At 48.2% G+C, this 16,793-nt stretch overlaps 1 protein-coding gene across 2 annotated transcripts in view; it reads right to left on the bottom strand.

The window, feature by feature from the left end:
• MTIF2 (mitochondrial translational initiation factor 2) overlaps positions 1–16,793 on the bottom strand; it is an 85,180-nt gene that overhangs the window by 54,436 nt on the left and 13,951 nt on the right. For both annotated transcript variants that reach the window (XM_068232546.1, XM_068232547.1), the window contains 2 exons: positions 11,479–11,653; positions 1,697–1,857 (listed from right to left, as the gene is read on the bottom strand). In XM_068232546.1, coding sequence (XP_068088647.1) covers positions 1,697–1,857; positions 11,479–11,653 — 336 coding nt within the window. The remainder of the gene's footprint in view (positions 1–1,696; positions 1,858–11,478; positions 11,654–16,793) is intronic.

The following is a 16,793-nucleotide window of genomic DNA, read 5'->3' as shown; positions in this document are numbered from 1 at the left end:
GCTGTGAATGGGCACAAACTGCTCATGCCCAGTAAATGAAACCACGCATGCGCATCTGCTTTCCTTCGAGCTCAAGCAATTTATTTTACTGGGCGCGTGCGGTCCATGGTCTCACGCATGCTTAGAGCAAATTAGCTCATTCACCACTGCGGCACTTTCAGGCTAAATGATTTGGCTACTGAAAATGGGAACAAGATGGGAGCACTAGAGCCTAGTTGCAGTCTGGTTACAAAGGATTTGGCTGGCATAAACAGGGAACAAGGGAGAGGGGACACTGGGGCCCACTAAAGGCCCGTATACACACTGAATCAAAGTCACCTGTCGGTGATCGTGACACGTTCCTTCAGACGACATCAATAGGCAAAGGCTGTACTGTATGGGCCTGCAGCCTGACAATGCATTCTGTAGTAATTGACGTCACGTAGCATACCGTGTAAGCGATGTGAATGAAAGGTAGTGGCCATCGCTCAGCTGAGTTAAACTACCTGGCAGATCGCTGGCCAAACTGCGGTTAGCAGCCGCTGTACACACTGATTTATTGGCAGAGGTGGTTGTCAGACTTTAATCTGGCATGTGTACCGCGCTTAAAGGGACACTGTAGGGGGGTCAGGGGAAAATGAGTTGAAGTTACCTGGGGCTTCTAATGGTCCCCCACAGACATCCTGTGCCCGCGCAGCCACTCCCCAATGCTCCAGCCCCGCCTCTGGTTCCCTTCTGGAATTTCAGACTTTAAAGTCTGAAAACCACTGCATCTGCGTTGCCGTGTCCTCACTCCCGCTGATGGCACCAGGCGCATACTGCGCAGGCCCAGTATGGTCTGTGCCTGCGCCGTGCACTCCTGGTGACATCAGAGGAAGCGAGGACACGGCAATGCAGGCGCAGTGGTTTTCAGACTTTAAAGTCTGAAATTCCAGAAGTGAACAGGAGGCGGGGCCAGAGCATCGGTGAGTAGCTGCACGGGCACAGGATGTCTGCGGGGGACCATTAGAAGCCCCGGGTAACTTCAACTCATTTTCCCCCAACCCCCCTACAGTATCCCTTTAAGAGCTGTAAGTGATTTCAGCACATTAAGGAATACTGCCCACTTCTTAAAGTAAACCTGAGATTAATGAATGCTAAAGTTGTATAGGTACCTGGGGCTTCCTCCAGCCTGATCCGTCCATCGCCGTCGTCCTCCTCCTCCTCCGTTATGGCTCCCGGTATCTTTGGTAATCAGGGCTTACTGCGCAGGCGCAGAACATTCCCGGCCGCAGGGCCACACTGCGCTGACTGGCCGAAGTTACTGGGACCGCAGTGAAAGAACGAGGCAGCGGAGGAGGAAAGCAAGGGAGCGGATCAGGCCAAAGGGGGCTGGAGGAAGCATCAAGTACAGTATGTATAAAACTTTTAATTCATTCATCTCAGGTACACTTAAACTTTGATTTATAAATTCAGCTCCGATATCCTGAGAGTGTATTCAGCAGGAGTTCCAACACTAGACCAGTGACCCGCAAAGTTGGCTCTCCAGCTGTTAAGGAACTACAAGTCCCACAATGCATTGCATGAGTCTGACAGCCACAGTCATGAGTAATAAAGGCAAATGCATTGTGAGACTTGTAGTTCCTTAACTAGTTGGAGAGCCAAGTTTGCAGATCACTGCGCTAGACTACAGCCTCCAGCAGAAATAAATGACGGCAGAACTCCAAGCTTGCCTCACCTCTAAAGGCTCCGATGTGTTGAGTGATGCCCCCCACCTCCATTGCTGCTACCTGGGTTTTGCGGAGCTGGTCCAGCAGCGTTGTTTTCCCGTGATCTACGTGACCCATTATAGTGACCACAGGAGGCCGAGCCACTAAAACAGAAGGGTCAGGGGGTCCCCTAAAATAGCCCAAAACACAAATACAGGTTAGTATTCTTATATTTCATTCACAAGGTATTATTTATTTATTGTATTTATAAAGCGCCAACATATTACGCAGCGCTGGACATTAGTTTAGGTTACAGACAATATTTAGGCAGTGTTCTCCCCAGGCTCTTTTAGCCGGGTGCTCCACCCGGCTAGTTTTGGTGAGCACCCGGCTGTCATCAGCTCACATCCTTTACTGCTGTAAGCAGAGTTATGCAAAGAAGTGCTGGCCCTGCATTCCCTCATCTCGCCCCACCCGGCTAGTTTTTTTAATGCCACCCGGCTACTTTTTCATGCCACCCGGCTGGGAAAAAAATCTGGGGAGAACACTGTTTAGGGGTGACATACAGCAATTTGACAATACAGGAATACAAGAAAACCAGATCACGCAGCACAGTATGAGTACCAGGTAATGCTTAGTCAGTCATTGGATGGAGCATGGAGATTAGGCAAGTTTGGTTCACTCAAATGCATAGCATGGATGCACAGTAATGGAGGTGCATGATCAGGTAGGACACAAAAGGAGGAGGACCCTGCCCAAAGGCTTACAATGTAGAGGGAGAGGTAGGGACACGAAAGGTAGGGGACCAGAGTTCAGCTGCGGGTTTGGAGCACTTGTGAGGGGTGGTAGGCCAGAGTGAAAAGGTGAGTTTTGAGGGCCTTCTTGAAGATGTTGAAGGAGGGAGCTGCCCTAATGGGTGGAGTTAGGAAGTTCCATAGTGTTGGAGCAGCTCTTGAGAAGTCCTGGAGGCGTGCATGGGACTGGGTGATGCGGGGGAGGGGGGGGGGGCAGTCAGGCGAAGTTCATTGGAAGAGCGGAGTGAGCGGCTAGGTGTGTACCTCTGAGTAAGATCGGAAATGTAGGTTGGGCAGGTTTTGTGGACAGATTTGTAGGTCAGACACAGTATCTTGAATTTGATTCTGGACTGGATAGGAAGCCAGTGGAGGGATTCACGGAGGGGAGCCGCCATGTTGGAGCGATGGGAGGAGTGGATAATTTTGGCTGCCGCATTCATGATGGACTGCAGCGGGGCAATTCGGGTCATAGGGAGACCAGACAGAAGGGCATTGCAGTAGTCAAGAAGGGAAATTATGAGGGCATGGATAAGGAGTTTGGTGGTGGCAGAGGCCAGGAAAGGGCGGATCTTGCAGATGTTACAAAGGTGGAGGTTGCAGGACTTTGTGAGGTTTTGGATGTGGGTAGTGAAGGAGAGCCCAGGGTGACACCCAGACAGCGGGCTTGAGCGGTAGGGAGAATGGTAGTGTGGTTAACAGTGACATGTACATCTGGGAGGTCCAGGGATGGCCGGGGTGGGAAGATCATAAATTCCGTTTTGTCTGGATTTAGTTTCAGGAACCTAGCGGACATCCAGGAGGAGATGGCTGATAGGCAGGAGGAGACCTTGTCCATTTTAGTGGGGAATATGTCAGGGGTGTTGAGGTAGATCTGGGTGTCATCTGCATACAGATGATAGTTAAAACCCATGGAGGAGATAACCTTGCCAATAAAGGATGTGTAAAGGGAGAACAGTAGGGGGCCAAGGACCGAGCCTTGGGGGACTCCCACCGAGAGATGGTTGGGGGTGGATGAGGACTCATTGAAGGACGTTGTGAAGGAGTGGTTGGAGAGGTAGGATGAAAGCCAGGTCAAGGCGAGGTTGTGAATGCCCATGGACTGGAGGGACTGGAGGAGTAGGGGATGATCTACTGTGTCAAAAGCTGCTGAAAGGTCTGTCAAGGAGGAGGAGAATGGAGTATCTACCTTCAGCTTTAGCTAAGGCAAGGTCACTGACCACTTTGGTGAGAGCCGTTTCGGTTGAGTGGGCAGGCCGAAATCCAGATTGCAGTGGGCCTAGCAGTGAGTTGGCATTGAAGTACAGGGTCAGGCGTTTGTGAACCAGATGCTCAAGGAGTTTTGAGGCAAAAGTGAGGAGGGAGATAGGGCGGTAGTTGGAGGGTAGTGAGGGGTCGAAGGGAGGGTTTCTTGAGCAGGTGTAGTACAGTGGCCTGCTTGAAGTCAGAGGCGAAGGTGCCTGTGGATAGGGAGAGGTTAATCAGGGGAGTGAGGACTGGGGTCAAATCCGTGAAGTGAGGCTGGAGTAAATCAGAAGGGATGGGGTCAAGTGGGGAGGTAGTGGTATGGGAAGTCTGCAGTAGGTGGTTGACTTCCTCAGTGGTAGTAGGAGTGAAGGAGGTGAGCAGAGGATAGGGTGGAGGAGAAGCTGGATGGGAAGGGGTGGGAGGTGAAGATTGAAGATTGGATATTTCCAGACGGATGGAGATAATTTTGTTGGTGAAGTGGGTGGTTAAATCTGTGGCAGAGAGGGAGGAAACAGATGGTGGGTTTAAGCAGGGAGTTGAAAGTGGCAAAAAGACGCCGGGGGTTGGAATCTTGTGCTCCAATGAGCTTGGTGAAGTATTCCTGCTTTGCATCAGCAAGGGCAGTGTGGAACTGCAGCAGGTTAGTCTTGTACTGTAGGAAATCCTGGTCAGGTCAAGTTTTCCTCCATTTCCGTTCATTGGCGCGTGTTACCCTCTGGAGGTTGTGAAAATTGGTAGTGCGCCAGGGCTAGGGGGGCAGTTGCAGCAGAATATTGGGGGAGCAGCTTCCTCTAGGGCTGATGAGAGAGTTTGGCGATACTGAGCTGCAGCAAGATTAGGACAGGTTAGGATGGGGAGTGTGGAGGAGAGGGCATGGAGGGAGTCAGCAAGGACGCCAGGGTTGAGCTTGCGTAGGTCACGCTGCCATCGACCAGGTGGGTGGGCAGGTAGTTTGTAGGTGATGGTCTGAGGGTGGGAAGGATGCGATGTCAAGGTCAGTAATGGTGGTGGATTTAGTGACTAGAAGGTTGAGAGTGTGACCTGCAGTGTGAGTGGGGGTGTTGGTGTGTTGTACTAGGCCAAGTGAGTTGGCTATGGTGAGTAGCCGGGTCACAACAGTCGCGGTGTTCATCTATGGGAATATTGAAATCCCCGAGGATGATGGTGGGGAGGTCAGAGGGGAGGATGTGTGGGAGCCTGGAGACAAAGTTATTGAGAAATTGTTTTGTGGAGCTCGACGGAGGGCGGTATAAGACCGCAACAATGGCTGGGAGAAGTGACAGAACTGTCTGACAGAAGTGACAGGTTTTGGACTAGTCCATCTCTTCATAGGGGATTCTCAGCAAGGCTTTTATTCTTTATAAAGATATTCCTGAAAAAGGATTTAAACAAAGATGATGGCCAGTATCCCTGCTCCCTACACAGTGTTTTTGGCAGTTGGACAGAGCAACTGCCATTCACTAAGTGCTTTTGAAAATAAATATATCCCTGAGAATCCCCTATAAAGCGATGGGTTAGTCCAAAACCTGTCACTTCTGTCAGATTTCTACTACCTACTGTAGGTGACAGCAACATAGGAGAAAAGTAATTTATGGCTCATTTTACTCTGGAAAAAATGTACTTCTTATTTGTATATGTTTGCACATATTTTAAATTTTACAGTTTTTCGCTGTAGTGCCCCTTTAAATGTTTGTGAGGTTTTTGAGCTGCTGGGGGAGAGAGAGATTTCAGGAGAGCTAACAGTTCATGAAAAGCTGAGTAAGGTGAGGAAAGCAGAGCAGGTGAAATGAATATGGAGTGTGGTACACTGGGAGGATGCAAGTAGCAATGCAACTTGTAGATGTTATTTATTTTATTTATTGTATTTATAAAGCGCCAACATATTAAGCAGCGCTGATGTTAGCAGACAGGCAGAGCATAAGAAAAAGTGCAGTAAACATGGTGTGTCTGATTATAACCAGGACATTTCCAAACACTAAACAGTTTATATGAGTATGCAGTTAGTGCAAGCAAACCTGTGTACCAACATCTCACGTACTCCTCAATGATAAAAAGGATTAACAGAAGTCCTATAAATTACAATATATTTTAACCAATTTCAAAAAGAACACAAACATATTGCTTCCTGTCTTACCTTAAAAAGTAATTACACTCTTGACACAACACACCAAAAAAACGTGTTCCCTTAACTCTTTATTGCCCACATAGTTTGTCCCACCTGTTCTTATGCCAAAGTAATATCATCTGTGTAAAATTGTCAAGCCTCCCCAGCTCAGAGTACAGCAGTGCTAGGAGATGCCATTGCATAAGAATGTCAACTCTTGTATTCACTATCTATAAAGCTGGCACACATGAACTTTCTGTTGTCTTTGTTTTAAAGGAGTACTGTAGGGGGTCGGGGAAAATGTGTTGAACTAACCCGGGGATTCTAATAGTCCCCCGCAGACATCCTGTGCCCCCGCAGCCACTCCCCGATGCTCCGGCCCCACCTCCGGTTCACTTCTGGAATTTCAGACTTTAAAGTCTGAAAACCACTGCGCCTGCGTTGCCGTATCCTCGCTCTTGCTGATGTCACCAGGAGTGTACTGCGCAGTCCCAGTACAGTCTAGGCCTGCGTAGTACGCTCCTGGTGATGTCAGGGGGAGCAAGGACACGGCAACGCAGGCACAGTGGTTTTCAGACTTTAAAGTCTGAAATTCCAGAAGTGAACCGGAGGCGGGGCCGGAGTGTTGGTGAGTGGTTGTGTGGGCACAGGATGTCTGGGGGGGACCATTAGAAGCCCTGGGTAAGTTCAACTCATTTTCCCCCGACCTCCCTACAGTATCCCTTTAAAGAGTAACTGTCAGGCTGCAAAAGCTAATTTAAACCTCTATTCTCCTGTGTTAAAGTTTAGAAGGAAGCCAAAAAGGCAATACTGAAGTTAAAAATCTCTCTTACTTTTGATGTGTGCTGAACAGCAAGGCTGCTATTCCCAAGCTCTTAAAAGGACACCGCATAACATACTGCAAAGCATTCTGGGGCTGCTTCTTCCCACCTTGGGTCCTCCCCTCGGTTGCTAGTGAGAAGTTACAGGCTCATGTTACAGCAGTTTGTAATGCAGTCCAGCTCATAGCACTGAAAAAAAATCACAGGGCAGAGTATACTGCATGAGTCCGCTCGCTATTGTTCCTAGCCACATGGCTAATTAATATTCACTGCACAGTAGTGTTGTCCATTACGATCTTTTTTGTGAGTGGAATCATCAGGAAGCAGGGAGGACATGACGACACAATTGGCTTCATAGGAGACAGACAAACATGGAACCTGCCATGAGCTGTCAGGAGCATCATTCTCTGCAAATACTATATAAAAATTCTGTGAAGTCCAAATGTGGACAGTGAAATGCATATGTAATGTACGGTAAGTACAGCCAATATTTAGCTACTGATATATGTGGTTTTTTTCTCTGAGACCTTATACCTAACAGCTCCTCTTTAAGCTCTGTAAACATGCTAGACTGTCGTCGTCATAAGCGAAATAAGAATGATGTGTCACACGAGTATCATTAGAAAAATAGAGGTGCATGTAGACATGTTCATGTGCAAGGTGTCAGCGGGGTAAACCAGACTGGGTCAGCTAATGCATCATAGCATATGTGATATGTTTTACAAACCAAATGCTTTTTAATTCTGTCCAGTCAAACCTGGGATCTGGATCTACCAGCCACAATGACTAGCCAATGTTTGATATGTTTTCTTAACTGGCATGCAGGAATGATTGGCGTAGAATTTATTATGCCCTTGCATATTAGAGTTGAAATAGTCAGTTTTCCCTTAGCTCCAATAGAATTGCCTCCGTTTTTTAAAAAGTGCCTGAAAGAGTTAATAGGTTTAGTTTCATTTAGGGCTTGTTCACACCTAGGGCGTTTTCGCATTTTTTTTTTTAAGCGCCAGCGATTTTCAAAATCACCCTAAAAGCGCTTGTGCAATGATTCCCTATTAGAGTGTTCACATTTGAGCGGTTTGATTATGATCCGCTCACCAAAGCGCTTCCTGTACCATTTTTGGGGGCGATTTGCCTATAATGGCAGGTATAGGGAAATTGCAAAACGCTTGAAATCGTTGGTATAACGATTTCCCCAGCGGTTTTAAGAATAAATACACTGCATTTCATCTTTTCCAGGTCAATGAGTTCACTTCCTGACTTGCGCCAAAAAGTGAAAAAACTGAATCGTTCTGCAAAAGCGTTCAGAAAAGTGCGTTATAAAAAATTGTAACGCATAGCTAAGCGCCAGGAGGCCAGGGCTGTGGAGTCGAGGCAATTTTGGGCACCCGGAATTTTGGGCCCAATTTTGGGCACCCGGGTAGCACAGATCGCTACCCACAGCGTGCAGTCAGGCATCCAGCCATCCTGGGGAATCCCTCTGATAAGAAAAAAATGCAGCCGGCGGGGCAGAGAAACAGGAAATCTCCCTGTCGGCATGGACGAGCTCAGCTCGTCATTAACGTTTTTTGCAAGTTTTTGCTGGACGAACTCAGCTCGTCCATACCGCCAGGGAGGCTACCAAACTTCCCATTTCCCCATTGCTGAGCTTAAAGAGGAACTCCAACCTAGAATTGAACTTTATCCCAATCAGTAGCTGATACCCCCTTTTACATGAGAAATATAATGCTTTTCACAAACAGACCATCAGGGGGCGCTGTATGACTGATTTTGTGCTGAAACCCCTCCCCACAAGAAGCTCTGAGTACCGGTACTCTGGGCAAACTGCCACAATGTAACAATGTTCACAGACAGGAATTAGCTGTTTACAGCTGTCTCTAACAGCCAAAACAGCTAGGAGCAGCTACATAACCTGCCCACAGTAAAAATGTCACCATGTAATAAATGTCAGAATGTAAATCAGGGAGAGGAAAGATTTTACAATGAGCAAACACTGACTAAATGATTTATACATAATTATGGTAAAAAATGAAGCACTTTTTTTTATTACATTATTTTCACTGGAGTTCCTCTTTAACCACTTGAGGACCCACCCTTTACCCCCCCTTAAGGACCAGCGCTGTTTGTTGGGATCTGTGCTGGGTGGGCTCTGCAGCCCCCAGCACAGATCAGGGTGCACGCAGAGCGATCAGATCGCTCCCCTTTTTTCCCCCCTATGGGGATGATGTGCAGGGGGGGTCTGATCGCGTCTGCGTGCAGGCATGTTGCGGGGGGGGGCACCTCAAAGCCCCCCTAAGCGGCAACATTCTCCCCCTCCCTCTCCTACCTCCCTTCCCCGGAGACCTGGGCTGCACAGTCAGTGACAGGACGTCCCCTTTCACATGGCGGCGATCCCCGGCCGCTGATTGGCCGGGGATCGCCGATCTGCCTTACGGCGCTGCTGCCTTACGGCGCTTGTGTTTACATTTAGCCTGCGGGCCGCCATCGGCGGCCCGCAGGCTATTCACGGAGCCCCCCGCCGTGAGTTGACAGGAAGCAGCCGCTCGCGCGAGCAGCTGCTTCCTGATTAATCAGCCTGCAGCTGGCGACGCAGTACTGCGTCGCTGGTCCTGCAGCTGCCACTTTGCCGACGCACAGTATAAGCGTGCGGTCGGCAAGTGGTTAAAGAGAACCCGAGGTGGGTTCTAAGAATCCTAATAGCAGACAGAGGCTGGCTGTGCATATAATCACCAGCCTCTGTTGCTATATATCGTCCATCCAGGGCCCCCCTGCGCTCTGCTTGCCCCCCATAAATCACAGCCGTGCTGTCTACACGCAGCGTGTCACCAGCCGACTGTTTACAATTGCCTATCAATCTCCGCCGCTACCCCTCCTCCTCCATAGCTCCGGTCCCCACCCACGTCCCTTACCTCCCCGCTGATTGGGGGGAGCTATGGAGGAGGCGGGGGAGCGGCGGAAATTGATAGGCAATTGTAAACAGTCGGCTGGTGACACGCTGCGTGTTGACAGCGCGGCAGTGATTTATGGGGGGCAGAGCAGCGTGCAGGGGGGCCCTGGAGGGACGATATATAGCAACAGAAGCTGGTGATTATATGCACAGCCAGCCTCTGTCTGCTATTAGGATTCTTAGAACCCACCCCGTGTTCTCTTTTATACACATTCATCACAGAACCTCATATGCCTCTGGCAAAACAAATATGTCAGCATCCATGAATAGAAGCTTTGAGAAGACATTGGGCAGCATTCACAAAGCTATGGATGCTAAAAAAAAAAAAAAAAAAATACCAAATGCTGCATTTTTCATTTTTTTAAGCATTCACAAAGCTTTACACAGGTGCCGTGAAAGTTATGTAATATACAGAAAAAGACGTCTGCGGTAACAGTTACATGCTGTTCTCCCACTGACTGACTGAATTATAATAGAAAAAGGCATCCCTAGAATCCCTTTAGATGTACATGCTATAATAATGTTTGTTCTACTTCCTTTGAATCTATTAACCTTCATGAACATTTTATTTTATTGCCACAGTTTAGATGAACTCTCAATAAACATTTCACATGCCATGCTTAGCTGATTTCCCCACTGTCTCCTCTGCATCTTCAAACAGGAACCTAAAGGGTTAAACGTCTGAAGGGGAAACCTCTTTTGTGCTGTGTGGTGGGGAGTGAGTGTCTGAACACCCTCTAGAAAGAAAGGCACAGGAGACAAAAACGGGAGCCCAATAGTGCAATATGTTGAGAAAAAATGTGATTGTGGAAAATAATAATAAAAAAAAACTACTCACAAAGGTGGGTTGCAGGGGGGCAACCGATTACAGGAAGCAAGTGGAGACAATAAACCCGACTCCACTCGGGGTGTTCACAGCAGACCTGGAGGTGGTCGCTCTCCTAGGAAAAGAAAGAGGACAGGCTTCCGCCAAGGTCAAGACTGTGTCCTGTCTCCACCTCGCAGACTGGCAAAGTATGGGGGTATGGGATGCACGATGTGGTTAAAGAGGCGCCCTGGTGTGATATAAAATCGTTTAAAAACGAAAAGAAGTTGCGGTAGCTTACCTCAGTAACGAAAAATCCTTGTAATGATAAAAGATTTTAATAGTAGCACAGGCAATGCGTTTCACGGGTCTGAGCCTACTTCCTCTGGCCAATGACAGTGCCAAACTAATGAGAAAGTTCAGCATAGGGAGCCTCGTTACTGAGGTAAGCTACCTCAACTTCTTTTTACTCGTTTTTAAACGATTTTATATAACACCAGGGCGCCTCATTAACCACATCGTGCTTATTTGTGCTGGGCTCTCTGCTCTTCTGCCTGAAGGGGTAGAGACGCTTGACCCTCTCGAGAAGATGTTGCAGCCTATCAGAGGGAGTAGCAGGAGGCAGAGGTTGTACCTATTGGCTCTGCTTTTGTCAGGTGGGATATCGCACCCTAAAGACATTCGGACACTGTTTTTTGCCACATCAAAGCTGCCGGTAATTAGGGAACTTGTTATTGGGCTTTACCGCATCTTCTAATCTTTGTAAATTGAGATTTTGTAACGTGTTGAGGTATTTACCACACAAGTCGGCAATTTACCTCACTGATCGGTAACTTCAGCTTGCCATGCAGTAACAGCCTAAGTGAATTGACATTTCACCAAATGATCGGTAAAATCAGCTGTTTTCTGCGTTACCATATGCAGTAATGCTTTGTGAATGCTGGCCATTAAGGTAGGTTTTGCGTTTCTGTTTGGTTCCACCACTAAGTATTATTGCCACTGGCTGTGGTTGTCAGGAGTGTATCTTTACGTTGATGGTAAATATTTGGTAATAAGGAGAGTTGATGATCTGTAACAACAATCTAGTGAAAGAATTACCTTTTCACAGCATCTAGGTTTTCTTTGGGTTTTTCTTCTTTTTTCAGAGCCATGATCTTATACTTCATGCCACACTTCTTCATGACTTCCTTGATGGTGTCCATAGATAATGCTGAGGACGGTTTTAGAGAGTCCACATCCAGTTCCGTGTACAGGAGAGCCTCAAATACATCATCTGAGGAGAGCAGCAGAAAAACAGTGACTACCGGAAAACAGTGACAGCACACACACAGGGTGGGGGGCTGGGTTACTAAAGGTTGTCACACATCAGGCGATTTTGCGGGCCAATTGATCTTCCATTTCGATCATTTTATTCAATCAGAAAAAAAATCAGTGCTGCAAAATGTTCACCCGATCGTGATTTCAATCGATTTTTGGCTGAAATTGGTCTAAGGGAACGATCGGACATGCTGGAAAATCTCGGTCGCAAGTGCTGGATCGGAAGCGCGGCAGTAACATTGATCGATATTGCAACGACAGACGTAGCCGATGGACCCCTGGCCGGTGTCCCACTATCCTTGTGTGCAGTGTTTTAAGAGCTCACCTGTCCGCCAGCAAAACTCCTGGCCTCCTCTGCAGTCACCCCGATAGAAGGTACCATTTGTCACCAGGCGCATGTGTCATGTCACACATGTGCCTGGGAAGTAAGTTATTTTGGCGCCCAGCACCGAAGCTGGGTACCATAGTAGCAGCAATGCTATACTGCGCGCCCAGCCTAAGAGTAATTCGGGGATCAGGAGATCGCCAGACCTTGAATTACACCTTCCTCGGAGTTGCAACAACCTGGAAGGGGTTGAACTTCCGAGCGCCATAGAGTAAGGCCATCCGTGATCAAGCACCAGCTGGTGCGAAACAATTGTCGGAGGACGGGTTCTGGGTGTGTGGTGTCATCTTGACAGGTGAAGTACTGTGACGGTTTTATCCCAATGCATTGCTGCTACTACTTTTTACACTACTAGGTGTAATAAATGTTTAATGTTTGCTGAACTCACTGGTGCCCACGTCTTTCAATCGTAAGGACTGTACTGCTGCTGTTGCTATTTACGTGGATGCACAGTGAGAATTAAGGCGAACTGCCCTATATGTGATCATTAGGGAGTGCGGGGAGACCTTCCTTTGCTCCTGAACTGGACACAACACGGAAGGGGAATAGTATTTAGCACCGCTGGGATATTGAGCGGCAGCAGGGTGAGCTGTCATTTGCACTCACACTTTACCCAAAGGGGCTAAAGCCAATATGTACTGAAATTGGTTACAGTTGATAACCTAAACCTCATAGATGAAAGGGTACACAAGTCTGTGCTACCCCCATGTCTGAGATACTAGTTCTAAAAACAAGTAAAAGACTCATATGTTATTATGCAATCAATGGTGGGGTAAGATAGTGTGAGGAAAAAGGGTCTTTGCTGATCCTCCCCCTAAACTTGATAGTTTGTGAGTGACACCTTATTATTGTATATACACTGTAAGCACCCTTTTCTTGTCCTTTCGTGATCAAACCCCAATATACCTTCCGTGAAGGAGTGTTACTCATACTGTTTGACCCCTATGGGGTCTCTATTTGGCTATAATACAAATTTTCCTCAGACATGCACCGCATTATGACTATATAGTGTCTTTATTGAGGATCCTAGCCTTCTATTATAAGAACAGTGTAGGTACCATTAATACTTAGACTTATATACAGTACTCAAATCACAGTTGTGGAGTGTGTTGGGAGGAGATAGCTACACCCCACTAACTATCAAGTGGGGGGGGATCAGCAAAGACCCTCTTTCCTCACACTATCTTACCCCACCATTGATTGCATGATAACATATGAGTCTTTTACGTGTTTTTAGAACTAGTATCTCAGACATGGGGGTAGCATTTATCTATGAGGTTCAGGTTATCAACTGTAACCAATTTCAGTACATATTGGCTCTAGTGTGAAGTGTGAGTGTATCTGTTTTGCCAGTACTATTTCTGGTAGTGTAATATATTTTGAGCTGTCATTTGGCTTGCTCTGCGCCCAGCTCACCAGCGGCTCGGCAATACGTACGCGTAACTGGTGCCACGTGGTAGGTGTGCTTGCGGTAAAGGTGGACACGGCGTTGGTGGTGGAGGAGCCAAGGAATCGCGCCGGCCGACAGATGAGACTTTAGGGAGCACAGACACCAGAGGGACATTTTTATGCTTGGTGGGGAGGCAGGCATCAGGGGTGCTACATCGATTTCTGATAGATTTAATGGTGAAATCAGTCTGTGGCGAAAGGGCAGGCAACAGATCCCTCTCTCATCTGCCCATACATTGACTGACAGACTGCCTAGACAATATTGGAGAACATAAGTAATCTAGCAAATGTTTATTTTTTTCAGTTATTTGATAACTGGGTCAAATCAGACAAAAGTAGAGAGGTTGGTATATTAGTTGGCATGTGTCTACGGTTAATGTGCCTATTGTTTTGAAAACCAGCAAATAATGAACAGCAGGCGGAGTCAACCAGAGTCTACAGAGGGACCCAAAATTGTGCATAACAAAACTCAAACAAGCATACCGTAGAGGCTTCCCATTACTCTGTGTGGCCTGTCGTTCCTTCGTTGTCCGCCAGTAAAGCTGTCCGACCTGCGAGTCCGGATCCTCGCGTGCACAGTAGTTCTAGACTTTTTGCTGCCTGAAGCAATACATTGTGAGGGAGGGGGCTCTCTTCCCCTCACTACACTTACCTCCCTTTGCTTCCTACAAGACACCATCTCCTCCCTGCTGCCCCGCAGAATCCCAGTTCTGATTAGAGATGTGGCGAACGGTTCCTGAACCGTTCGCCGGCGAACATCTCTAAATCCATGGGCCTCTTACTACTTCCGGGTCGCAATGACCCGGAGTAGTACGCCTGCGCTGCCCGGCGGAGCGCGTCCTAGATCGCGCTCCCGTTGCCGGGCACTCTCTGCGCATGTGCGTGACGTCACGCTCATGCGCAGAGAGTGCCCGGCAACAGGAGCGCGATCTAGGGCGCGCTCCGCTGGGCAGCGCAGGCGTACTACTCCGGGTCATTGCGACCCGGAAGTAGTAAGAGGCCCAGAGAGGTTCGCCAGGCGAACTGTTCGGCCCAACACTAGTTCTGATCCCCAGGATGCCAGGTACGTGCTGCACTGGTGCCACATCACTCACCCGCTCTCAGCAGATTAGTGAAGGAATCACCAGCCACAACATGAAGTCCTGCTTCCTCTCTGACTACAGCGGCACCTCATGTGACCTGGCAGCACATAACAGGTCACATGAGGCACCGCTGTAGCCATGGACACAGGATGCTGGATGGGCGGATGGTGAAGCAGTGCGGCACAGCTAGAGGGGGGAGGGGCAGGGAGTGCAAGGAGGGGGACATTTGGGGAGGGAAGCCTCCTCTTGTCGCCCTCTAATTGTTGCTGCCCTGAAACATGTGATTCACGTTGCTGCATGGAATAACCACCCGTGGCAGTAGCAATGCACTCGTCCTCGGAACTTCTTAGGATCATACGTAGTGCTGAAGAGGTGGTCGGTTTGCCGGCATACAAGGATGGAACAACGGGCCACATGGAGGAACAGGACGGCTCTATAATATCCAGTGCCTTCCCTCTACTCAGGTAAGTAACAAACCTGAAGTGAGTTTCTCACATTAGGTTTGATTTAAACTCAACTTCCTACCTGATTGCAAGCCATTTAAAAGGAGAGCACGCCTGGACCAGTTTGACTGCATGGGTGTCCCAGGGTACAAGATGGCTGAAAAAAAGCAGCCCAACTGGGAGAAGATAGATTTGAAGGGGTATATTCATTTATACTGTATCTAAGCAGGCAATTAAGACTGCAGTGAAGGGTGCAGGGGACTCTCTGATGGACGCCAGAGGTGTAAACCATTAGAAGCCTGAGGAAAGAAAGGGCGCAATTTTCCCGCACATGCCTGTTGCATTCTGGGCTGTCAAAGGTCTCGCTCTATCGATGGCCGGGTCCTTTTAGCATTCCATCTACTTCCCCAGTTGTGGGTTAGCAGCGCTGGGAGTCTAGAGGGTAAGTGAGATCTCTGTGGTATGACTTCAGCTGATACAGGTTGGCCTTGAGGAGCACAAAAAGCTGCCATGTTTTAGCGGTGCATGCCACAACCCCACATTTACATTGTTTTAACCAATTCAGGCTGTTCTGGATTTATTAAAAGTAAGTTCCTACTGGTGGTATTGCATTGAACTGCAACAGCACAAAAACAAATTTACTTACTTTCAGTCCTTCTGACCATATTCGGACGTGCCTAAGTTAGCGTTGTTAAAGAAAATGGAAACAAGAATTTATTTTTTTTAACCAGATACTTACCCAGTGTTCTCCCCAGACTCTTTTAGCCAGGTGCTCCACTCGGCTAGTTTTGGTGAGCACCCAGCGGTTATCATCTCACCTCCTCCTATGACGTAACAGAGTTGCGCATTCCAGGGCTGTGGAGTCGGTACAAAAATCTTCCGACTCCAACTCAGACTCCGACTCCTCAATTTCTGAAACCACGACTCCGACTCCGGGTACCCAAAATTGCTCAGACTCCGACTCCTCGACTCCGACTCCTTAGTCCAGTGGTTCCCAACCTTTTCCATTTCGTGACACATCACGCCAAACATTCAGATATCCGTGACACGTCACATCACGCCAAACATTCAGATATACATGACACGTCACGGATGATAGAAAAAAGGGTCTCAGTAACAATCTGCTGATGCAGCAGGCACAACGAGGGGCTCAGCAACAATCTGCTGATGCTGCAGAAACAATGAGGGGCTCAGCAACAATCTGCTGATGCTGCAGGAACAATGAGGGGCTCAGCAACAATCTGCTGATGCTGCAGGAACAATGAGGGGCTCAGCAACAATCTGCTGATGCTGCAGGCACAATGAGGGGCTCAGTAACAATCTGCTGATGCTGCAGGAACAATGAGGGGCTCAGTAACAATCTGCTGATGCTGCAGGCACAATGAGGGGCTCAGTAATAATCTGCTGATGCTGCAGGAACAATGAGGGGCTCAGCAACAATCTGCTGATGCTGCAAGCACAATGAGGGGCTCAGTAACAATCTGCTGATGCTGCAGGCACAATGAGGGGCTCAGTAACAATCTGCTGATGCTGCAGGAACAATGAGGGGCTCAGTAACAATCTGCTGATGCTGCAGGCACAATGAGGGGCTCAGTAATAATCTGCTGATGCTGCAGGAACAATGAGGGGCTCAGCAACAATCTGCTGATGCTGCAGGCACAATGAGGGGCTCAGTAACAATCTGCTGATGCTGCAAGCACAATGAGGGGTTCAGTAACAATCTGCTGATGCTGCAGG

The sequence above is a fragment of the Hyperolius riggenbachi genome, chromosome 4 (assembly GCF_040937935.1).
Source record: "Hyperolius riggenbachi isolate aHypRig1 chromosome 4, aHypRig1.pri, whole genome shotgun sequence".
In the NCBI taxonomy this organism is placed as follows: Eukaryota; Metazoa; Chordata; class Amphibia; order Anura; family Hyperoliidae; genus Hyperolius; species Hyperolius riggenbachi.
Note: the sequence above shows the minus strand (reverse complement) of the source record. Positions and strands in the feature narration are given on the sequence as shown.